This window comes from Heterodontus francisci, chromosome 4, assembly GCF_036365525.1.
Source record: "Heterodontus francisci isolate sHetFra1 chromosome 4, sHetFra1.hap1, whole genome shotgun sequence".
Classification (NCBI taxonomy): domain Eukaryota; kingdom Metazoa; phylum Chordata; class Chondrichthyes; order Heterodontiformes; family Heterodontidae; genus Heterodontus; species Heterodontus francisci.
The window spans coordinates 173599715-173624702 of NC_090374.1; the positions used below are offsets into that span (position 1 = coordinate 173599715).

The following is a 24988-nucleotide window of genomic DNA, read 5'->3' on the forward strand; positions in this document are numbered from 1 at the left end:
ACAAATGACAGGTTTTCTTGCAGGTTTAAAAAAAACTATTTTTACACAAATTTCAAAATGGTTGCAACCTCACCCATGCACCCATTGACTCACATGCACACACACAATAGATAGAGAGAGAGAAAAGGGTAAGTAGTTTAAAGTTCAAAGTGAGGTAGGTGTTCGTGGTTTACAGTAAACCTGTTGAATCAACTCAGGAGGGCAGTCTCTTTTAAAGGTGCAGGCCTGGGTGTTTGTAGTCTTGAACTTGTCGAGGTGTTGTAGATTTTTGGTGGTTACAACTTCAGCCTGGAGGTGGTGGTCACCTTAAGTTCTCTGCTGCAGTAGTTGAAGTGTAGAATTAGCAGCAGGGCTTCTTCCTTGTTTGGCTGGATCACTTTCACAGCTTCTGACTGGACTGCTTTCTGACGGTGTTAGCTTCATCTCCCCTCTCTTTCTAGAGAGCTATCTTTTTAAGGTAAAAATCCATCACATTAGAGTTTCTGTTAGGAGACACATGGCTCGCTCCCTGATGTGACCACACAATGGACCAGGATGTGGAGACCATGGCTACTTATTGATGTCTGAATGGGGACCATTCTGTTAACATAGTGCTATTTCGCATCAATTCAGTTTTGGTTTGAGCTGTGAGTCCATCTGCCTCCAGAATCCTTTGTTAGTTTATTTATGTTGATAAGAGTCATTAATATGCAATAGTGCTCATTTCAATTTCAGAGAGGTTCTCCCCAGAGCTATTTCAGTCAAGGTTAATGAGTTCCATCCTTGTAGACAGATTTGTTGATTTCCAATACAGAAGGGGCCACTTGACTGCTGCTCCCATTTTGACTGTGATACAAGTGTCCATGTTTTTGTGGTTTTGTTTAAGAGCTAACTTTTTTAATTCATAATTCTTTCACGTCATTGTTTATTTCATCACGACGCCTTCCATGCATGACACCTCAATTTTAATATTCTCATCGTCCTGTCCAAATTTCTCCATGGCCTCAACCCACCCTCCTCCAGCCCTTCAAATCTCTGGGATCTTTGCACTCCTCCAATTCTGGCCTTTTGCACATCCCCATTTTAATTATTCCACCATTGGCTGCAGTGCCTTCAGCTGCCTAGGCCCCAAGCTCTGGAATTCCCTCTCTAAAACTATCCACCTCTGCCGATTAAAATCTATCTCTTTGACCAAGCTTTTGTTCATCTGCCGTAGTATCTCATACGGACATACAAACTCCCTATGGGGTGTGGTGTCAAAATTTGCTTGATAATGCTCCTGTGACGTGTCTTGGGACATTATACTATGTTAAAGGCATTACACAAATATAAGTTGTTATTTTACACCGAACAATCTCTTCTCCCTCAGCCAGGAATGTAGCCAGGTCCAGATACCTTACTTGAGTTCCGTTTCTGAAACCCAGTGCCAAGAGATTTCGTGTCAGTACATGCTTGGCATTTTCCACACAGATGCTATATTTTTCCCCCATCTCTTGCTGTCAGGCAAGTGCAAAGTTTAACCATTTGGGGCAAATGATGAAGGGAATGGGGTAAATAATTGGTGGAATAAATGGACCACTTAAAAACTTTAAAATACAAGTTTTGCAAAAGTTGGCCAGGATTAATTAAACACCCCTGAAGTGGTTTTTTTTCTAAAAGTGATTTTCCTGTTTTTTTTTTACCCAATACTGTTGCTGCCTTGTGGAGGGTCAAAGTCTTCCTGTGCAAGTGACTGGTTTGTGTCTGTGCCAGTTCTGGTAATGCAATCCCAAACTCGCCTGGAGTTATTTTAAAACTACTCCAGTCAGCCACTTTGGAAAACAAGGGGAGGGTTAAAAAAAAGTTGGGAAAGTGGGACGTACTGCAACTTGGGAGAGCGATGCATTTCCTAAAAGGCTGTTTCCTTGCTTTTGAGTGAATTGGACGTTGCGAGAGTAAGAGATTTGCCAAAGTAAGCAGTAATCCTTCTCTGTTGGGGTGTGACTGTTGGATCCCGGGGACCACAGTCAACCCTTTCTTTCTCCCTCTATCTCTGTGTTCTATTGTGGGATGTCACTGCCAGTCGTCTTGCCCACTTCTTGCTGCCCAGTGCAAGCGAACGCACCAGGCGGAGAGCCACCGCTTCGTAGCCGGGCTCGCTGTGTTTCATGGTCGGGAGCGCTGCACTCCAGCAACAGCAGCCCGAGTCGCCAGCCGCTGCCCTGCCCGCTCTATGGCCGCTCCCTCTTCGCCCTGGGAGTGCTGCAGATCGCTTTGGGTTTCTCCATCGTCTCTCTCAGCTTCGGGGCTCTGTCTCTCACCGAATCCCCCAACGTCAGGAACTCTTGTCCCTTCTGGGCCGGCTCCTCGGTGAGTTTAGCAACTAACTGCAACTGAAAGAAAAAGTTTGACAATTAACTCTCTACTGTATTGCTGCTATTTTTTTAAATTTCCAAAATATATTTTATTCATAAAAATCTGTAAAAAAAATACATTACCAAACAGTTTCAAACAGCACCAAGTCAAAAATTACAAACATTGCAAGGGAGATCAGTTTCCTTCAATACAATCATGAGTTGCCTCACAACTCATCCTGCCAGATTCATTTTCACATTTTACAGCAAACGAAAAATTTCCCAATACAGTTCGAGGGGTTTCCCATGGATCCAGCCCCTCAGTTCAGCTTGGTGGGGATACCTTACACAGTGGTCTTTCCATTGCTGCTATGCCCAACTTCCAGATTGTACTAGAGCTGTTTGCACGTAATTGTGCTATCTGTTTGCTTTTCGTCCGGTTTCAACAGACTTGCATTTAGATCCTTCATGGCCACAGTTAGTCTCAAAGGGCTTTACAGCCAATGAAGTGCTTTTTGAAGTGTAGTCACTTTTGTAATGTAGGAAACGCAGCAGACAAATTGCGCACATCAAGATCCCACAAACAGCAATGTGATAATGACCAGTTAGCTTTTTGTCATGTTTAACCATTACAGCCTTTTTAAATAATGGGCCGAATGGCCTGTTTCTGTGCAACTATTTAGTTCTAACTTCTTGTCCTTTTGCTATTCAGCCTTCTTTCTCCCTTTCACTCATTATCTTCAAAATTAAAATTTTGGCAGTGCGGAAACAGGTATCGTGCCTGTGCTGGCTCTTTGAAAGAGCTATCCCCACTCCCCTGCTCTTTCCCCCATGGCACTGCAAGTTCTCATTTATTCTATTCTGCCCCGTAGTCTGTTGCTGTTAATCAATATCTACATAGTCATATCTGATTATCCTCATGTAGCATTTACATTTATATGTGCATATTAAAGTTGTGTGGCTTTATTTGACTCCTGTTGGTGTGTGTTTCTGAGCTTGTAGTCTATCTTTGTAGCAGACGATACTTAAGATGTGTAGCTGTGAAATACAATTTCTATTTTAATTCTTGAGGGGTATCTTTTAATAGATGAAGTTGTGAGTCAGCAGTTTTAACATTTAAAAATTTTTAAATCACAAATTTAAGTTGAGAATTGTTGGATGATATCATCATATTTCTGTGGCTCAGTGCTTGTGCAACTATGCTTCTTGTTGAGGAGGGTATTTACTGCCTGCAATATTCCCAATCATTGTCAAAGATAAAAGGAACTCGTATGGGATAATGACAGAATTTTGGGAAATGCATGGCACATTACTCAGCACCTAGAACAATGAGCTGTGTCTCACTGGGTAGCACTCCTGCCTCAGAGTCAGACGCTTGTGCATTCGAGCCCCACTCTAGAGACTTGAGCACAGAACTCCAGGCTGACACCCTCAGTACAGTACTGAGGGAGTGCTGCACTGTTGGAAGTGCCATTTTTCAGATAAGCCATTAAACCAAGGCACTGCCTGCCATCACAGGTGGATGGAAAAGATCCTGTGGCATTTACAAGCAAAGCTGAGAATTTTAAGTTGGTGGTAAATGCAGATCAGCCAGGACGAGCTGATGAATGAGCGGGACTCAGTATGGGGTAGGATAGGGGCAGTGGACTTTTGGATGAGCTGACGTTGCCTGGAGTCCAACAGAAACAGATGATCAACAAAGCATAGAATCATAGAATGGTTATAGCACTGAAGGAAGCCTTTCAGTCCATCTCTGCTGGCTCTCTGCAAGAGCAATTTACCTAGTCTCACTCCCCCTGCCCTTTCCCTGTAGCCCTGCAAAACCTTTTCCCCTTCAGATGCAAATCCACTTCCCTTTTGAAAGCCATTATTGAATCTGTTTCCACCACCCTTTCAGACAGAGCATTCCAGCTCAGAACCACTCACTGTGTAAAAAATTTTTTTTCTCATGTCGTCTTTGGTTCTTTTGCCAATCATCCAATCTGCAGTGGTCTCCCTAAATAGAGGAGGCCACAGTATGAACAGTGAAAGCAATATACTAGGTTGGAGAAAGTGCATGTGCATCACTATTTCACATGGAAAGAGTGTTTGGGGCTTTGGGGTGATGGAGAAGGATAAAAGAAGTGTTTTATTGTGTGTGGAAAGTGCCTGGGAGGACCAGGAGTGATGGAAAAGTGAGCAAGGATGTCATTGTGGAGGAGGGGGGGGGGGGGGGGTGGGGGGACTCTCTGGAAAGCTGTGAGGTAAGGGGTGGGTTGGAGTAGCTGTACTTAATGATGAGATGACAAGGCCCGGGTCTTGCAGACAGCGGCAAAGAAGTGATGCTCGCCGACTCTTTGAGTGCTTTTGTGCAGCAGCTTGCTGTCATTGATCCAACGTGGCACCCTCTACAGGGGATCTGTGGCTTGTGTGAGCAGGGCAACAACAGCGTAACTCTTCAACCAATCAGATTGAAGAATCTTCACTGAGGCATGCAGAGTCAAAGCCAGGATGTATAAATTAGAATACTTAATATAAAATCATGTTCAGAAAGTGAAATAAAGTGGGAAAAAGAAATTAGATTAAGAGACAGAAAGAAAAATTAAAACTTTTTTAACATCGCTAACAATAATTAAATAATGAAGGAATGAGACTTCACACTTGTATTTAACTTTTCAGGGCCAGAGAGTTTCTTTGGCAGTAATTAAGATTTATCACTCCTTTTAAAAATTTGCTTACTTCTGAATGTACCTTTTTCTAGTGTGTTTAGTGGATACCTAGTGGGTAAGTACAGCAACTTCACGTCCTTAAATCTATTTCAAAACCAAGTCTATTGGCGAGGTACTGGTGTAGTGAATTCTTTGGAGGAGCAGGGCAAATCGGATAGCAACTTCTGGATTTCTGCATTTAACTGTGCATGTGCGGATTCCAGAAGTTGCTGTCCGATTTACTCCATTATAGCGATGAGCGCTGATAGCCTCACCATTACTGTTAAGGCAAAATCCAGGCTTCCATAACCCTCATAGGCAGCGAGTTCCAGGTCATTACCATTCACTGCATAGAAAAAGTTCTTCCTCATATTTCTCCTACATCTCTTGCCCAAAACCTTAAAGCTGTGTCTCCTAGACCATGTACGATCACTTATTGGGGACAGAGTTTCTTTGTCTACCTTATCTTAACCTGTCATAATCTTGGTACACCTCTATCAAATCTCCCTGCAATCTCCTTTGTTCCAAAGAGAACAACCTCAGCTTCTCCAACCTAATCTTGTAGCTAAAATTGGTCATCCCTGGAACCATGCTGATTAATCACCTCTGTACCCTCTCAAGGACCTTCACAGCCTCCCTAAAATGTGGTGACCAGAATTGGACACAATACTCTAGTTGTGGCCTAGCCAGAGCTTTATAAAGGTTCAGCATATCCTCCCCACTTTTGTACTCTCTACCTCTATATATGAAGCCCGCAATCCCATATGCTTTGCTAAGTATTCACTCATTATGTCCTGCCACATTCAAAGGTCTAAGCACATAAACCCCTAGGTCACTCTGTTCCTGCACACTCTTTAGAACTGTGGCATTAAGTCTGCATTGCATCTCCCTATCCCATCTGCCAAAATGCATCACCTCTACATTTCTCTGTGTTAAGTTCCATCTGCCCATTCTGCTAGTCTGTCTGTGTCCTATTGCAGTTGATTGGTATCATCCTCACTGTCTGCCAGCACTCCAAGTTGGATATCATCAGCAAATTTTGAAATTTCATTCCAACATCCAGGCAAAGCAGCCCGCTTGATTGGCACCCCATCCACAAACATTTACTCCCTCCACCACCGATGCACAGTGGCAGCTGTGTGTACCATCTACAAGATGCACTGCAGCAACGCACCAAGGCTCCTTAGACAGCACCTTCCAAACCTGCGATCTCTACCACCTAGAAGGACAAGGGCAGCAAATGCATGGGAACACCACCACCTGCAAGTTCCCCTCCAAGCCACATACCATCCTGACTTGGAACTATATCGCCGTTCTTTCACTGTCACTGGGTCAAAATTCTGGAACTCCCTTCCTAATAGCGCTGTTAGTGTACCTACCTCACATGGACTGCAGCGGTTCAAGAAGGCAGCTCACTACCACCTTCCCATGGGCAATTAGGGATGGGCAGTAAATGCTGGCCTGGCCAGCAACTCCCACATCCCATGAAACAAATAATAAAAGTTGAAACACTTTTAAAGTCCATACAGTGTGTACTTCAGAACAGTATTAAGGCTAAATGTCATGGTTTGTTTGGTAATTGCATAACTTGTTTGATTGCATATAAAAGTATCTTCTTTCTTTCTGCCTAAACGGCATCTTGGTTTAAAGTGGGGCTGTTGTCACCTTTGGGAGGGTGTTTTCTCTGATCTGCCTATTCTTAAAAAAAACAAGAGGTTCTGGGACAAATTTTATCTGTTGCAGCTGCTGCATTTTTAGTTATTTTGTTTAAAAGTTGTTTTAAACATATGCAATTAGGGAGCTGAGCACTCCACTATTTACAGAATAATTGACAGTCTCGAAAGACAAGCTACAACACAGGACTACTTGTGTGCCAAACTGCATAAGCAGCATGCGACAGATAGAGCTAAGCGATCCCATAACCAACAGATCAGATCTAAGCTCTGCATTCCTGCCACATCCGGCCATGAATGGTGGTGGACAATTAAACAACTAACTGGAGGAGGTGGCTCCACAAATATCCCCATCCTCAATGTTGGGGGAGACCAGCGCATCAGTGTGAAAGATAAGGCTGAAGCATTTGCAACACTCTTCAGCCAGAAGTGCCGAGTTGATGATCCAACTCGGCCTCCTCCTGAAGTCCCCAGCATCACAGATGCCAGACTTCAGCCAATTCGATTCACTCCGTGTGATATCAAGAAACGACTGAAGGCACTGGATACTGCAAAGGCTATGGGTCCTGACAATATTCCGGCAATAGTACTGAAGATCTGTACCCCAGAACCTGCCATGCACCTAGCCAAGCTGTTCCAGTACAGCTACAACACTGGCATCTATCCAGCAATGTGGAAAATTGCCCAGATATGTCCTGTACAAAAAAAGCAGGACAAGTCCAACCTGGTCAATTACCACCCCATCAGTCTACTGTCAATCATCAGTAAAGTGATGGAAGGTGTCATCAACTGTGCCATCAAGCGGCACTTGCTTAGCAATAACCTGCTCAGTGATGCTCAGTTTGGGTTCTGCCAGGGCCACTCAGCTCCTGACCTCATTACAGCCTTGGTTCAAACATGGACAAAAGAGCTGAACTCAAGAGGTGAGGTGAGAGTGACTGCCCTTGACATCAAGCAGCATTTGACCAAATATGGCATCAAGGAGCCCTAGCTAAACTGAAGTCAATGGGAATCAGGGTGAAAACTCTTCACTAGTTGGAGTCATACCTAGCGCAAAGGAAGATGGTTGTGGTTGTTGGAGGTCAATAACCTGAGCTCCAGGACATCACTGCAGGAGTTCCTCAGGGTAGTGTCCTAGGCCCAACCATCGTCAACTGCTTCATCAATGACCTTCCTTCAATCATAAGATCAGAAGTGGGGATGTTCGCTGATGATTGCACAATGTTCAGCACCATTCGCGACTCCTCAGATACTGAAGCAGTCCATGCAGAAATGCAGCAAGACCTGGACAATATCCAGGCTTGGGCTGATAAGTGGCAAGTAACATTCGTGCCACACAAATATCAGGCAATGACTATCTCCAACAAGAGAGAATGTAACCATCTCCCCTTGACATTCAATGGCATTACCATCGCTGAATCCCCCACTATCAACATCCTAGGGGCTACCATTGACCAGAAACTCAACTGGAGTAGCCATATAAATAGCATGGCTACAAGAGCTGGTGAGAGGCTAGGAATCTTGCAGCAAGTAACTCACTTCCTGACTCCCCAAAGCCTGTCCACCATCTACAAGGCACAAGTCAGGAGTGTGATGGAATACTCTCCACTTGCCTGGATGGGTGCAGCTCCAACAACACTCAAGAAGCTCAACACAATCCAGGACAAAGCAGCCCGCTTGATTGGCACCCCATCCACAAACATTCACTCCCTCCACCACCGACGCACAGTGGCAGCAGTGTGTATCATCTACAAGATGCACTGCAGCAATGCACCAAGGCTCCTTAGACAGCACCTTCCAAACCCACGGCGTCTACCAACTAGAAGGACAAGGGCAGCAAATGCATGGGAACACCACCACCTGCAAGTTCCCCTCCAAGTCACACACCATCCTGACTTGGAACTATATCGCCATTCCTTCACTGTCACTAGGTCAAAATCCTGGAACTCCCTCCCAGCAGCACTGTGGGTGTACCTACCTCATAGACTGCAGCAGTTCAAGAAAGCAGTTCACCACCACCTTCTCATGGGCAATTAGGGATGGGCAATAAATGCTGGCTTAGCCAGTGATGCCCACATCCCGTGAATGAATAAAAAAAACAACAGCAACGACTTGCATTTACATAGTGTCTTTATCATAGTAAAATGGCCCACGGCACTTTGCACAAACTTTATCAGGCAATGTTTGACACTGTCCACATAAAAAGATATTAGGACAGGTGGGGGAAAGAATAGAAGAGTATATTGATAGGGGGAGATGAAGTAGGGAGGGAGGTGGCTTATGTGGAGCATAAACCCTGGCCTGGACCAGTGGGGGCTGATTGTGCTTTTTCTGGCTCAGAAACTTCACATCAATTAGCATTAAGCTTAAATTACACTTTTGGTTGTAAGTGTTAGCTCTCGCTAGCTCCTGACACACTCTGACAATCCGAGTTAGCAATCCTAGCTTGGGGCAGGGAGTAAAGCCAAATGGTGAGGTGGTGCCCCTGTCTCTCTCGATGTGGGTTGCCTTGTCTAAATTACAACAGTACCTCCAAAGGTTGGGATTCCTTTGGGAGGCAACATTGTTTTATAACTAGCATTGCGGAGTGTTTAAAACAGGTCATGTAAAAGAGACAGTGCAAAAATGTCCCAATAACTTCTTCAATTTGTTTTATCTTTTGCTTTATACTTGCAACTGCAAACAGAAAAACAAAATGAGATGAGATTGAAATAAGTTGCAAATCAAGACTTGGGATGTAGGATGGAAGCTGTCCCTACATGCCACTGAAGTATTACAGGACTGTTGATGGGGATGAAAGGTTTTTAAAGTGAAAAGGTGCCTTGGTCAGGATGCTCAGGATAAGGGAGTAGGGAGATGGGGCTCGTAGCAGAGCATACTTGTGTTCAGTCATGTCCAGTGGAGAGAGCTGCTTGTGTGTCAGTGAAGCAATCTAATTGGCTTGTTACAGGAACATGTCTACCCGAGGCACTTTTGCTGCATGGATATAATGGGAGCACTGAGAAACAACAGCACGTCTGGTCGACTGACTGGATCATGTGACATAACTTGCCGCTGTACCAGATTGGTATGTATTTCTTTAGTGCAACAGCCCAGGGTAGTGCAAGCTTCCAAATTCCATACCTGTGCTTTAGGCAAGGGAGTAGCAGAAGATTCCTCTTGAGCTGTGGGAGACTTTGGCAAATCTGAGTTATTTACAGAAATTACAATTAACTGCATACCACTAATCTCGGAAGGAATAGATGATTGCTCTTGATTTCCTCAGTTCTGTCAATAAATACTGTACAAAAATAAACATTTGCAGGCATCTCCATTTCATTGGACATCATGGCGAATTGTATACAGGTTGAAGCTTTCACCAAGTTCTGCAGTATTTTTTCCATAACTATGCACATGAACAGCGACAACTTGCATTTACATAGCACCTTTAACATAGTAAAACATCCCAAGGTGCTTCACAAGAACAGCTATTAGACAATATTTGACACCAAGCCACATAGGGAGATATTAGGACAGTTGACCAAAAACTTGTCCCAAAAGGTCGTCTTAAGGGGCGTCTTAAAGGAGGAGAAAGAGGTGAAGAGTCGTAGAGGGTTAGGGAGGGAATTCCAGAGCTTAGGGCCCAGGCAGCTGAAGGCCCAGCTGCCAGTGGTGGTAAATCGGGAATGTGCAGGAGGCCAGAATTGAAGGGCTGAAGGAGATAACAGATAGTGAGGGAGGAGGTTGTAGGGGATTTCAATACATGGTTGAGAATTTTAAATTAGTATTGCTGGACCAGGAGCCAATGTAGTTAATAAACTATGCAAACATTGTATTGCTTTGATGTTATTTAAGTTTCTGTGAAAATTGGATTTCACAAGAAAGGGGTGGCAGGGGTGGGGTTGGGTAGCTGGTTAATTGTCAGCTCTATTGACTAATACCTGTTTGAAAAAGGGTCATAGGTCAGTCTTCAACTTCTCGCCCACGGGCAGGTCACAAAAAGAAGCAAACAGTCACATATTTTGGAATAAAAATAGCAAGTGCTCAAAATACACAACAGCTCTGGCAGCATCTTTTTGGAGTCAGTTCGTAAGGCCTGTTGAAAGAAGTAGATAAAGTCTAGGCCAGTTTATCTGAAGAGAGCCAATCAGGCACTGGTTACAATTCAGTGGCAGGGCTGGCCAATTCCAGATGAGCTCAAAGTCCTATACAGGCTCAAATGCCTGAAGATAAACAAGTCTCCAGATATCGATGGAATTTATCCCAGTGTCTTGAAGGATACCATGGAATTGATATTGTGAGGTGCTCAAAATCACTGTGAGAGAGTCACTGGACACTGGCAAGGGATCAGTAGATTGCATATAGCCTCATATTCAAAAAAGGAACAATGGAATGGGAGGAGACCATTCAGCCTTTCAAACCTGTTGCACCAATCAATGAGAACATGGCTGATATGTATCTTAACTCCAACCACCCACCTTGATTCAGTAACCCTTAATACCCTGACCTAACAAAAACAACTACAGAGCAATTTGTCTTACTTTATTCCATGTAAAATAGTGGAGTTAATGATCAGGGGTAAATTTTTGATAATTATCTGTACATTAATAACTGATTCATTAATAGCAGTCAACATGGATTCAGAAGGAGAAGATTTCATCCAATGTGCTTAGTGCCTTTGTGTAAGTGACTGACTCAACTAGACATTGAGAAACCCAATGACTGGATGTACCTGGACCCCTCTGAATGGCACTTTGCAAAGTTTACATGGAAGGCTGTTTATTAAATGTAGAACATTAGGGATTCAGGTTAAACCCAGAGATCGGATAAGACATTGGCTAAAGGGTAAAAAAACAATTCGTACTTGTTTGAGTTATATTGTAGTGGGGTGAAGTACTTCATGGGATGCCCTAAGTTTTGGTGTTGGGATTAAGACTCCTTCTAGTTAACACAAATGACTTGGATTCAAAAACTCAATGCAGACTGGTCAGATTTGCAGATGTTACCAAGCTAGGAGGGGCAGTGCAATTGGATAAAGTTGTTCATCAATTAAAATCTGTTTTATCTGCACTGATAATTAATTATACATGGGAAACTTTAGTGTTCTCTTATAGTATATAATATGAACTACATAGGAATGAAGAGTAAGATTTGCTTTGTGATCTGTGCATATACTCGTTTTTACACAAGGGTTCATCTGTACTTGGCAGGGTGGTTTTCCGACAGTATGTGCTCCAATCGGGAAACCCACGGCTCACCAGAAATTGGGCCTTGGGCCTCTTTCCAATTACTGGGCACCTCCAGCTTGCCCATTTGGTGAGGCAGTGAACCTCTGCTAAGTCCTGATTGGGGTGGGGGAGGACAAGTGATGGAACAGCACATGCTGCGACTCTTTTTCAAAACTATTTATTTGTTTAATAAGATCCTGGCTGGTGCTTTCCATCAACTCCAATTTCCCACCCCATCCCCTTATCCCTTGATTCCTTTAGTGCCCAATATTTATCGATCTTTGTCTTGAACATACTCATTGACTGAGCATCCACAGTCCTCAGGGGTAGAGAGTTCTAAAGATTCATAACCCTCTGAGTGAAGAAATTTATCCTCATCTCAGTTCTAAATGGTTCATCCGTGATCCTGAGGCTGTGACCCCTAGTTCTAGATTCTCTAGTCAGGGGAAACAACCTCTCAGCAGAGAGAGGTAGAGAGTCCCTCCTTATCCTGTCAAGCCTGACAAGAATTTTATATGTTTCTCATTATTCTAAACTCCAGAGAATATAGCTTATTCTACTCAATCTCTCATCCCAGGAATCAATCTGATGAATCTTCATTACACCTCCCTCTAAGGCAAATATATCCTTCTTAGGTAAGGAGACCAGAACTGTACACAGTCCTATTTAATTGCAGCAAGACATCTTTACTCTTTTGGGCAATCCCCTTGGAGGAGAGGCAGATATGAAGAGGGTTATGGAGGGAATTCCAGAGTTTATGCTCTAGGCAACTGAAGGCACAGCCGCCATTGGTGAAGCGATAGAAATTGGGGTTTAGCAGTTAACTCTTTCTAAACAGCAACTGGGCTGCTAGATTGCACCTGACTTTGCTGTGCGATTGGTCTATGTCCTCAGATTGCCATTATTTACCAACAATCTTTTCCTAACCTGATAACGGCTGGGCTGATTTGGTCTAACATTTATATTTTAAAGCAAAAAGAAATGGTTTCCAAAATAATGTAATTGATTAGATGTGAGAATTTTTCATTAACAAAATGAGGCATCATTGATTGGCTGAGTGATCTCATCTAAGCTCATCTATACCAAGTTCTAAGGATCTGCAGATCAAGCAGGGCAGTTGACATCAGAGATTTGTAGCTAAGTGTGCAGGTGCGTACATTAGTCACCAATGGCCTGGCTTTTTCAGTCAGTGGCGAAGGCAAGGCACACTCCACTGACCTTGAAGGAAGCTGCCCACAAAAGTCTTGCAGACTCTGTGGTGTTGATTTCCTCTATCACAACGTCTGTTTCAATCTGCCGCCATCTGTAGGGAATCTGTGGCGTCCAAGAACAGTGATATCATCAAGCAGGCTGATCAGCCAATCAGCTTGCAGTATTCTCAGACAGCAAACCAGGAAGTTAAAATGCACAGGTTATGATTCACTTTTTAATCGTTTTACAGAAAGCGAAATGAAAGTTGGGACAAGCACAGGGTAGAAGCTAAAATATCATAAACAAACTTTTAAAGGAGATTATATTTATTATTTTAAAAATCATGGAATGGAGGGAATAATACTCCAAACTTATAAAGTAGTTTTTCAGGGCCAGAGAGGTTCTTTAGTAATTATGACTTAGTACGCCATTTAAAAACTCAGTTACACCTCATTCAACAAGGATTAACCTTTTCAATGGTTTTTACAATGAGAATAATGCGTAATAAGTTGAAGTTCATGTCAAATCACTGACTCACCTTTGATTGCATCTGCAAAGACTGCAATAGCATGTCCTGTGGAGGAGCAGGTTATCACTGACAGCAACTCATAGATGTTTGGGTTTAGCTGAATGTGTGCGGACACCGGAAGTTCCTATCAATTTTACACAGTAATGAGTGTGAATATTGACAGATTCACCATCATTACAACTGCAAACTCTGGGCCAATGTGGCATTCCCTGTGACCTAGGGAATGGCAAAAACAGATTTATGCATCATTTCTGCTAAAGGGTGGTGGGAGGGGGGAGATGAATTGATCCAAGTTTTCAAGATATTAAGGGGAACAGAAAGGGTAGGAAGAGAGAAACTGTTTCCACGGATTGGAGAGTATATGACATGAGGACATAGTGTAAAAATTTGAGGCAGACTTTTCAGGAGTGAAATTAGGAAAAACGTCTACACACAAACGGTAGCAGAAATTTGGAACTCTTTTCCACAAACAGCAATTCATGCTGGATCAATTATTTTTAAACTGAGATTGATAGTTATTAAGATATTAAGGGATAAGGCAGGTATTTGGAGTTAGGTCACAGATCAGCCATGATCTCACTGAATGGCAGAACAGGTTCGAGGGGCTAAATGGCCTCCTCCTGTTTCTCTGTTCTAAATTGTGTTTGAACAACCACATAACTATTTAGAATGCTTCCATCTGTGGAAATTCCTCACACAAATATGAATGTGGAATGAAAATCCCCAAACCATAATAATTGTGTTTCCTTTCCACCACCTCCATTCTACTTCTGGATTTGCTATTCTTTTTAATCCCAGTTTTCTCTTGCCATTTTTCTGGCATTTTTTGGAGTGATATGCTGATAGAGTGAGATGAAGCGGCGTGAGAGGAGCCTTATATGAAGCATAAATGTTGGCATAGACCTGTTGGGCGGAATGGCCTGTTTCGGTGCTGTACATTCTATGTCATCTATGCTCTCAGGCCATTCTGATCTGATTAATGTACACAGAATCTAGATGTGCTATGCCAGATCATAAATGCAGGCAGATGGAAAAAGTAAACTTCTTGATACTGCAGTGAGTGAATGGTCACCAGTTAATCTCTGTGATATTGATGTGATAAAGGACAAAGTGGACCTTATCACAGAAGCTCGCATTGTAGCCCACTATACTGGAAACTTCAGTCCTGTTCGGGCTACAGTGTGAACCTACTGAAAGTTCTCATGAGAGATCTTCCAAATGGTTTGTCAATGTCTTAACGGATGAAAACCTTCCTCATCTTTTAATTCGAAGAAAAATATAAATTGCAATGCCAACAATGTTTTCAGGACTTTGTAATGTGTTTTACAGTGTCCAGTTGTATTATTATTCTACATATTTTGACAGACCTTGTTTTTTTTTACGTTTGCCCTATATTAGCTTCGTAGCCTCTGCCCAACAAGTGGAATGTCCCCCACAGTTTGAGAACCACACTGGTGTATTGCAACCCATCAACAAGCTTTAATCTCCATGAACAATTTACATTTATACTCTGATATCAGTATCAACCTGTATCTGTAAGAACAGGGAATATTCTCCCTCAACTGATTACTAGTTTGCGCGGATGACCAGAATCGTAGACTCATGCAGTGCAGAAAGAGGCCATTCAGCCCATCATGTCTGTGCCGGTTCTTTGAAGGAGCTATTCAGTTAGTCCCACTACTGCTCTTTCCCCATAGCCCTGCAATTTTTTCCTTTCAAGTATTTATCCAATTCCCTTTTGAAAGTTACTATTGAATCTGCTTCCACCGCCCTTTCAGGTAGCACATTACAGATCATAACAACTTGCTGTTTAATAACAAATAATAACAAATTTACTGATGTGCCTTCTATTTCTTTTGCCAATTACCTTAAATCTCTGTGTTCTGGTTACTGATCCTTCTGCCACTGGAAACAGTTTCTCCTTGTTTACTCTATCAAAACTCTTCCTGATTTTGAGCACCTCGATTAAATCTCGCCTGAATCTTCTATGCTCTAAAGAATCCGGTCTCAGTTTGTAAATAACTTTTTATAATCCTCATTAAGAAGTTACATTAGTGTTCACCTGTCTCCATTAACAGGTTACGCTTGTGGCCTAGCTTTTACAGATAGTAAGTTTGCGCAGGTTATCTTGTGCAAGTTTCCTGCAACATATGTAAACTGGTTGATTTTCTTTCGGTGGAGTTGCTTTTATTTTCTAGCTTGTTTGAACCCAAGAGTGAACCCGTGACTTGGAATTTATTTTTATTTACAGGTGATCCTTTCAGGCATCCTGGGATTAACCACATGGAAAAAGCCAATGCTGCTTCTGGTAAGAGAACTTTCATTCTCTCTCTCACACACATTTTTTAATTTGTGTTCTCCATACCAGCCACGTGCTGAGTAGCAGGACATTCATAGCATAAAATCATAGTGTTACAGCACCGAAGGAGGCCATTCGGTCTATCATGTCTGTACTGTTTCTTTGAAAGAGCTATCAATTACTCCCTCCCTCCTCTTCTTTTCCCCCATAGCCCTGCAAATTTTTCGCCTCCAGGTATCCAATTCCCTTTTGAAAGTTACTATTGAATCTGCTTCCACCGCCCTTTCAGGCAGTGCATTCCAGATCATAACAACTCGCTGCATCAAAGAGTTTTTCCTCATCTCACCCCTTAGCCCTCCAAATTTCCCTATCTGACAAACAACTGTTCACCACTACTCTCTGCTTTCTGTCCCTCAGACAATTTTGTATCCACGCAGCCACTGCCCCTTTAATCCCATGGGCTTCAATTTTGATAACCTGCCTATTGTGTAGTACTTTAATAAATGCTTTTTGAAAGTCCATATATGCAAAATCAACCACACTACGCTCATCTACCCTCTCTGTTACTTCATCAAAGAACTCACTTGAGTTCTCACTTGATCTCAAAATATGTTCAAGCATCTTACTTGAAGACCTGGCTGGAGTTGGAACAACTATCAGTTAATGACTTGGCACTTTGGTCAGTGTATTAAGAAGGATATATTTCTCCCTCTGAGGATCAACTCAGCATATTCTGTGCTGATTCAGGCTATTAAATTGTTTCCATTATCCATTGTTGCAATTAATGGTGTATAATTTTGTCAAATGTTTGTCTAATTATTGCTCCTATGAAGCACCTTGGCACGTTTTACTATGTTAATGGTGCTATATAAATGGAAGTTGTTATAATAAAGTAAACAGGTCACTGTGTTTTCAGCTGCCTGGACCTTAAGCTCTAAGATTCCTTCCCTAAACCTCTCCATCTCTGTACCTCTCTCTCCTCCTTTGAGATGCTTCTTAAACCTTACCTCTTTGGCCAAGCTTTTGATCACCTGGCCTAATATCTCCATATGTGGCTCAGTGACAAATTTTGTCTAAAAATCGCTCCTGTGAAGCACCTTGGGACATTTTACTATATTAAAGGCGCTATATAAATACAAGTTGCTGTTGTACAATACACAGATTTGTGTAATATAAAGTCTGGAGAGAACTGTTAGTACATTCTGTGCAACACATCGAATTGCATGCCATTTTACAGCTCAGAAACAGGCCATAAAACCCAACTGCTTCATGCTGTAGTTTATCCTCCACATGAGCCTCCCCTCAGCCTTCTTCACCTCATCTCATTAATAAAGGGAGTCTCAAACAGACCTTGGGCCCCTATTGACACTTTCAAAGAGCCTAACGCCTGTTTCAGGCACACACCCTGGATGCCTTTACAAATACAGCAGATGGAAAAATTCCACTGGCGAATAACAATGGGGATCCACAACCTAATGGAAAGAGCTGGTCCTCTGAGTTTTGGAATGGCTTTCCTTTTGGAGCAGCATTTTCTAAGCTAAGCTATGGCTCCGTTGATTGCACTCTTACCTCTGGTTCTCGGTTCAAGTCCCTCTCAAGGACTTGTGCACATAAGTCAAGGCTGGTGCTCCAGTGTAGTACTGAGAGTGTGCTACACTGTCAGCAATGCAGTCTTTCAGATGAGACGTTAAACCCTGCCTGCCCTCTTAGGTGGACATAAAAGATCCCATGGCACTATTTCGAAGAAGAGCAGTGGAGCTTTTCCTGGTGTCCATGGACAGTATTTATCCCTCAATCAACATCACAAAAACAGATTATCTGGTTATTACCACATTGCTGTTTGTGGGAGCTTACTGTGCGTAAATTAGCTGCCATATTTCCTATATTGCAACAGTGACTACACTTCGAAAGTACTTAATTGGCTGTAAAGCACTTTGAAATGTCTTATGGTCGTGAAAAGTGCTGTATAAAGATAGCACCAATTAAGAAGTACAAATTTTCTGCTGATATTCCTTCCTGGTGACAACATTTTCTAAACAGTAATACTAACACTGCAAGCCAACAAAAAAAGTGTTCAGTGCATTTCGGACACATTTAAAGTAGGTATCATATGTTGGGTTATTTCTGTGACCGATAAAGTGCTTGTGATTTTTTTTTGACTTGCTCTAAGATATCTGAAAAATTTGACACAGCCTAATTTAAGTGAAAGCCTGACATAGATTGTCCAATATAACTGGCTAAATTGGGGCAGGAAATTTCCTCTGTGTGCTGTGTCCTAATGTTTCATTCCATCCTGTTCCTACGTAGTCAGTCTGTCTCCTCCAATGGTTTCACCAAGTCCAGTGTATCCACAAACTCTAGCATTCATTCACCCTCTACATTTAGGGTTGCCAGCTCTGGTTGGACATGCTGCTGGAGATTTCATCATATGACCACTCAAGCTGCCCTTATATCTCCATTTAAAAAAAAAATAGTCAACAAAAGAGTTCAAAGAAAATTGAAGATAAACACCAACAAATGTTCTTATTGTTACTCGGGACAGATTAGTATTCAATTCCTGGAGACTCTAGGCCAATCCTGGAGGGTTGGCAACCCTGTCTCTATTTCCACATCTACGTTTTAGCTTCAGTCACATCATCTGTAAATATGGTGTTAGATTCAACAGGTACATCACTGACTGCTAACTGGATCCCTCATGTTACTCTCCCTGGCTCCATGTCAGCCTGCCTATTGAAGCATCCAGGTCTTTGAAAAGCTGACACTTTCTGCAGATCAAAATTGGCAAGACGAATGCCATCTTCCTTAGCTCCTGCCAGAAACTATGTCTCTCAGGAGCAGTCCCAGTACCCACTTCCCAGCTGCTGTCTCTGCTTCTGATGTGATGGTGCAAGGGATGATTGTAGGGTTAAGTTGTGCAAAGGTTAAAAAATCGGACTTTAATAAAGAATCAGAAGTGTGCACGATCCAGCTGGTCAAAACGTTGAGAGGCGTGGGCAACAAATATTAGGAACAAACAAACAAGAGGAGGCCACTCAGCCCCTCAAATCTGTTCTGCCATTCTATTAGATCATGGCTATTCTGTGTCTTAACTCCATCTATCTGTGCTGGTTCCATAACCCTTAATGTCCTTGTCTAACAAAAATCTATAAATCTCAGTTTGGGAATTTCAGTTGACCCCAGCATCAACAGTTTTTTGGGGAAGAGAGTTCCAGGTTTGATTACCACTGAATGGCCTAGCTCTAACTTTAAGTTATACCCCCTTGTTCTGGATTCCCCCCACCAGCAAAGGAAATAGTTTCTATCTACCCCATCAAATCCTTTAATCATCTTAATCACCTCAATTAGCTTGCCCTCATCTATGCAACCTGTTTTTTGTACCTGCCCACTAGCTTTTAATGATTTCTGTACTTGGACCTCTAAATCTCTCTGCTCCTCCACAGTTCCTAGCTTCTCGCCATTTAGAAAATATCATGAACTATCTTTTGTGGGTCCAAAATGGATGACCTCACACTTCTGCACTTTGAACTCCATCTGTCACAGTTTTTCCCATTCGCTTAACCTAGCAAGTTAACAATCCAAAGGAAACGTGCACAAATTTAACAAGCATTGATAGATATGGGGAAATGACATTCCCGACCATTTATGAAAGCCAGAGGCTGTTTCTTTTACAATCTCCCGACTTTTAAAACCCAAAGGGCCATCTCCGAAACATTATTACCCCATTTGTCTTGCTTTTTGCCTCACTTGTTTCAACATTGGTGGTATCCTGTCCTCTAGATCTTTGCAGTTCACATGGGATTTACAATTTTCATTAATGTGGAAGAGCTTTGTAACTAAATGGACTAATGTTAGGTTGAGGGAAATTCCTTTCATGAGAACGGGATAAATACATGGTTAGCAATGGGATTTAAACATCTTATGGATAAGTACAGTATAGACAGAGAAGATCAAACACTCTTGCGCAATAGCGTGGTTTTTGTGTTGCTTTGAGCAGTGAAATGTCTTCTGTGGAACGCCATTGATCAAGGTTGAATAACGCAGGTTAGATATTATGAAGCTTAATTTTCATTGTTTACCTTGGATGATTTATAAAGGTTTTGATGATCGAGTTTATAGAAAGAAGCTTAAGCTCTTCTTCAAATCCCCAGCAGCTTTCTGCTCTTGTGTATATAATTCATTGAGCATGATAAAAACATATGTGTATAATCTTTCCAAAATTAATGGTATTATTGAATTTACAAATTATCAAAAATGACACAATTATGTGCAGAGAGCCTTCCCTTGATTCCTGTTGCTAATCTCAAGGTGAACTAAGTATCCTTGTTTCAGAGGAACATTGTAAGGCTGGATTTTCACTGCGGTCTGGTGTGTGTTGGCCTTTTACTTCCCCGCACTCAGTGATCTCATAATACTGCAATTTTTGTGTTGATATGCACACAAATCCATGTTGCAGTGATGCAAAAGTAGAGGAATAACTGCATCCTGAGGCATCTTTGGATGTTACAACTTGCATTTATATAGTGCCTTTAATATAATAAAATGTCTCAAGGTGCTTCACAGGAGCCATTATCAAACAAAAATTGATATCGGGCTACATAAGGAGATATTGGGGCAGAAGACCAAAAGCTTAGTTAAAGAGGTAAGTTTTAAAGAAAGTCTTAAGGGAGGACAGAGAGCTGGTGAGGCAGAGAGGTTTAGGGAGGAAATTCCAGAGTTTAGGGCCTCAGCAGCTGAAGGCATGGACACCAATGGTGGAGTGATGAAAATTGAGGGGCCTGCATTTTATGGGCTCCCTGGAGACGGGCTGGGAGGTGGGGGGCCCATAGAATTGAGGCAGGGGATGGTGGGCGGGAAGGGCCTTCCCATTGCACCGCAATTTAGTTGTTGATATAGGCTGATGACAGCCTTCCTGTCCAGAGGCCAATTGAGGCCCTTAAGAGGCCTATTATTGCCAATTAAGGGCTTCTCCCACCACCCGCCCCCCCCCCCCCCCGCACCTCCCTACCACGACTGTGATTTAACCAGCGGCGGGGGGGTGCTTCCACCACACGGGGATGTTGCCCAGTAAAATGAGGGTGGGGCGGCCTTCACTGTGGGCAATCTGTGGCCCAGGGAGACACCATGCCAGCAAACAACCCACCTCCTCCTTTACGCATTGCCCACCCATCGCTGGGGCCTGCTGGATTGGCCACGGCGACCCCGCCTCACCTACCTCAGGTCAGGGTTTCAAGCGCTGGGCTAGAGTCCAAGGCTCCCAGTGGCGCTGCTGACACTATTGAGCTGCAGGCCCTCGAATTGGCTGGCAGCACTTGGAGGTGAGATCCCCGTCCTTAAAGGCAAGGGATCCCGGTGTCGGGCTGTTAATTGCCCGGGCACTGTAGCATCAGGATGGGGGTCTCAGAATGGTCAAGCTGCGATTCCCCCCTCCTTTCAGCCTGGCACTGGGAGCCCCACCAGCACCATTATATTCAGCCCGGGTTGTGCAAGACGGCAGAACTGGTATTGAATGTTGGAAAAATTATCACAGCTGCCACCCACAGTTATCTGTCATTTTACTGAATGTTTCATCATCATTTTTTAAATTTAGTTGTACAGGACATAACTTCAGAAGTAACCTTCTCTGGGAGATACGGGAGAAAGTCTCTCTAATTGTCTCAATCTATCGCTATCCAGCTTTTGCTAGGAATCTTTTGGGATTTATTTGGAGGAGGAGGGGGTGGGAGCTCGAATCTAAATGTTTGATCTCATTTAGTCCTTAATGTTGGCTTAATGTAAATGAGGTCATTATATTGTAGTGATTGTTGCACATGTTAGGGACTGGCATCATTGTTGAATAAACGGAGCTAACAGTTTCTGAGATAACACGTCCCTTCTGCTTCCATCTCCATTTGTGGCACAGAAAGCAGCCACACAGTCTAGTCAAAGCAAATAACATCCAAAGTCATTCTGAAAGAATATGGACAGGGGCTGATCCATCACAAACATCATGTTAATGCTTTATACATCGCTGACTGCAAGCCATCCTTAGCATCTGCCAGATCAAAACTACTAACAGTGCATTACAATTTCGATGTTGTCAAGGCCAAGATTCGGAGCAGATTAAACCAACGAGTGAGATCAGATTGCCAAACTGTAGTTATGCCAGTCCACATAGTAAACCAGATCACTGTCAAATAGGAACGACTAATGGAGCTTCACACATCTGTCTACACCAGCCTTAGCATGTCACTGCATTGAATGCAGTTTCCCCTTGGTTTGAAAATCATTGGCCTCCAATATCCCGTTCCTCATCCCATTGATTCAACTTAATTTTTTATCCCAAAAGCAGGAACCCACTTCCACATGCAGTCAGAAGCAAATTCAAAGTTGCCTTTCACTTTTAATTGATTCACAGGATGTGGGCATTGCTGGCAAGACCAGTATTTATTGCCCATTCTTAATTTTAGGGAGCTGCTTTCTTGAACTGCTGCAGTCCGTGTGGTGAAGGTGTTCTCACAGTGCAGTTAGGGAGAGAGTTCCAAGATTTTGATCCAGGGGCGATAAAGAAACAGGTGATATATTTCCAAGGCAGGATGATGTGAGACTTGGAGGGGAGCTTGCAGGTGGTGGTGTTGCCATGTACCTACTGCCCTTGTCCTTCTGGGTGGTAGAGGTCACAGGTTTGGGAGATGCTGTTGAAGGAGTCTTGGCGAGTTTCTGCATTACATCTTGTAGATGATGCACACTGCTGCCACGGTGCACCAGTGACGGAGGGAGTGCATGTTGAAGGTGGTGGATGGGATGACAGTCAAGCATGGGGTGCTGCTCCAGGCCAGTAGCCAGAAAATAACTCTTCAAGTTGGCCCAAAATGCAGTAATGGCTACTCACATTGACAGCAATCTTCAGGGTCAATAAAGTCTCCTCCCTCCACCATTCTTAGCAATTTTGGCAACAGCTGCACCTTATATTTCGCATTCTAATGTATCCCCCTACTGCATTCTCAGTGGAAATCCCACAAATATTAAGTTAGTTGTAATAGATGATAATCAGGTCCTTGTGGACTTGGTGGATCGATTACAGGAAAAGAAAAGGTGTGCGAGGAAAATTTGGGGTGGTTGATTTTAGGGCAGAAACCCAGCGGAATCTGATTCCACCAGAATTTCCTAACCATCAAAACGACATACACCGTTTATGCTGAAGACCAGCCAAAAATGTGTTTGAATTTCGGGGGCTCCATCTTAAACATTTTTGGTAAATAGCATGTGTGTAGAAGTATCGCAGCTTTCTTGTGTATTCATAACCTGCAAATGCCTGTAGCTGGAGTTTTGCTCACTGATACTATGGTGCATGACATAAGCAGATCCAACTTCAAGGATTCTGAAGCATTCTTCCCAGCATCTTGCATATCACAATGGGTCAGTTCCCTTACAGCTAGAGCTAGGGTACTCTCTGATCAATAAGGCTCAAAGTGAACTTGAGAGCGATCAGTAGATTATAACTTGAGAAAAAGATGTGCATTTACATAGCGCCTTTCACAATCTCGGGATGTCTCAGAGCCTTTTATTGCCAATGAAGTACTTCTTGCGGTGTAGTCACTGTTGTAATGTAGGAAACACAGCAGCCAATTTGTGCAGAGCAAGCTCCCACAAGTAGCAATGTGATAATGATCCAATAAATCTATCTTGAGGAATAAATAATGGCCCAGGACACTGGGAAGAACATTCCCGCTCTTCTTCAAAATAGTGCCATGGGATCTTTAATGACCACCTGAGAGGGCATTCCCATCCCAAAGATGGCTGTTCCAACTGTGCAGCACTGGAGTGACAGCCTGGATTTTGTGCTCAGGTTTCTGGTGTTGGACTTGAAGCTACAAACATCTGACTCTGAGGCGAGAGGGCTCTTCACTGATGATAACATTGGCGGGGTGAGGTGTTGGGGTGTCAGTTGATTATAACTTGGTGGAGGAGGAGTGGCAGTTGATGTGTCCTTTTCGTACAGCTTATCTTCCCTACATTATGATGATAAAAAATAATTTCTAAACTGTGGTGAAAAAATGGCTGTAAGCACAGTAAATGTTTGGGCAATATCTGGCAGTTCATTGACTAACGTTTTAGGGCCAACACATCTCTGCTTCCTTCAGGTGACACGTTGTGAATATTTTGAGATACAGAATGATGTAATAGGTCCAAACCCAGGCCTATACAGCAAGGGGGCTCCAATATCACTGGCGGAATTAGCAGTGTGTTGTATAATTTTATTATCATGGACTTAATAATCAGGAGACACAGAGATTAGTGCGTTTTGTGATTGGTTAATTATACTGTGTAATTGGTTAATGTTCTTGTGACTTGCTGATTTTGACACATTTTATATTGAACTGATAGAATAGGAGGATAAAAGTGAAGAGCAAGGTTTGCTCAGAGTTGCTATTCGCATGGTTTAGTCATTCTAATTTGGTACCGTTATAAATGTTAACATGCTTTGTAAATCCTTTCTTCAGCATAAACCCAGTGTTGGGCAACAGCCAAGTGACTTGAGATTCAGTGTGAGGCAGGCTGGTGTGAAGCAATCTCTAGGGCATGGTGTGTGGAATAGAAATATCACAGAGATGGTGATGTTCTGAGGTTTGGGTTAGGGAATATTGTTAAAGAGGAACTTGCCTTTCTGAAGCACCTTTCATGACCTCAAGACATCACAAAAGTTCTTTAAAGCTAATGATGCACCTTTGGCATGTTGTAATGTAATGAAGGAAATGCAGTAACCAATCTGTGCACAGCAAGCTCCCACAAACAACAATGTGATAATGACCAGATAATATATTTTTTTTAATTGATCGAGTTGGTTGAGGGATAAATATTGGCTCAGGTCACCAGTGAGAACTACCCTTTTCTTCTTCGAAATAGTGGCCGAGGAATCCTTCATGTCCAGCTGAGAGGGCAGAACGGGTCTCGGTTTCATGTTTCATCCGAAAGACAGCACCTCCAGCAGTGCAGCACTCCCTCAGTACTGCATTGAAGTTGAGACATAGCAGAAGGTCTAGATGTTAAAGTCAGGGCAACTCTATCACCTGTAAGTTCCTGTCCGAGTCACTGACCATCCTGACTGAGATA

The 24988-nt window shown here is 42.9% G+C and overlaps 1 protein-coding gene across 7 annotated transcripts in view; it reads left to right on the forward strand.

Annotated features, from left to right (window-relative positions):
* The first annotated feature begins 1745 nt into the window (after positions 1-1745).
* Positions 1746-24988, forward strand: part of fam189a2 (family with sequence similarity 189 member A2) — a 108903-nt gene continuing 85660 nt past the window's right edge. For 5 of the 7 annotated variants that reach the window (XM_068030566.1, XM_068030569.1, XM_068030568.1 and 2 more), the window contains exons 1-2: positions 1746-2328; positions 15851-15907. In XM_068030566.1, coding sequence (XP_067886667.1) covers positions 2029-2328; positions 15851-15907 — 357 coding nt within the window. In that variant the 5' untranslated portion in view covers positions 1746-2028. Of the gene's footprint in view, positions 2329-9675; positions 9740-15850; positions 15908-24988 lie in introns of those variants that run through there. The other 2 variants (XM_068030572.1, XM_068030573.1) reach the window with 2 other exon arrangements.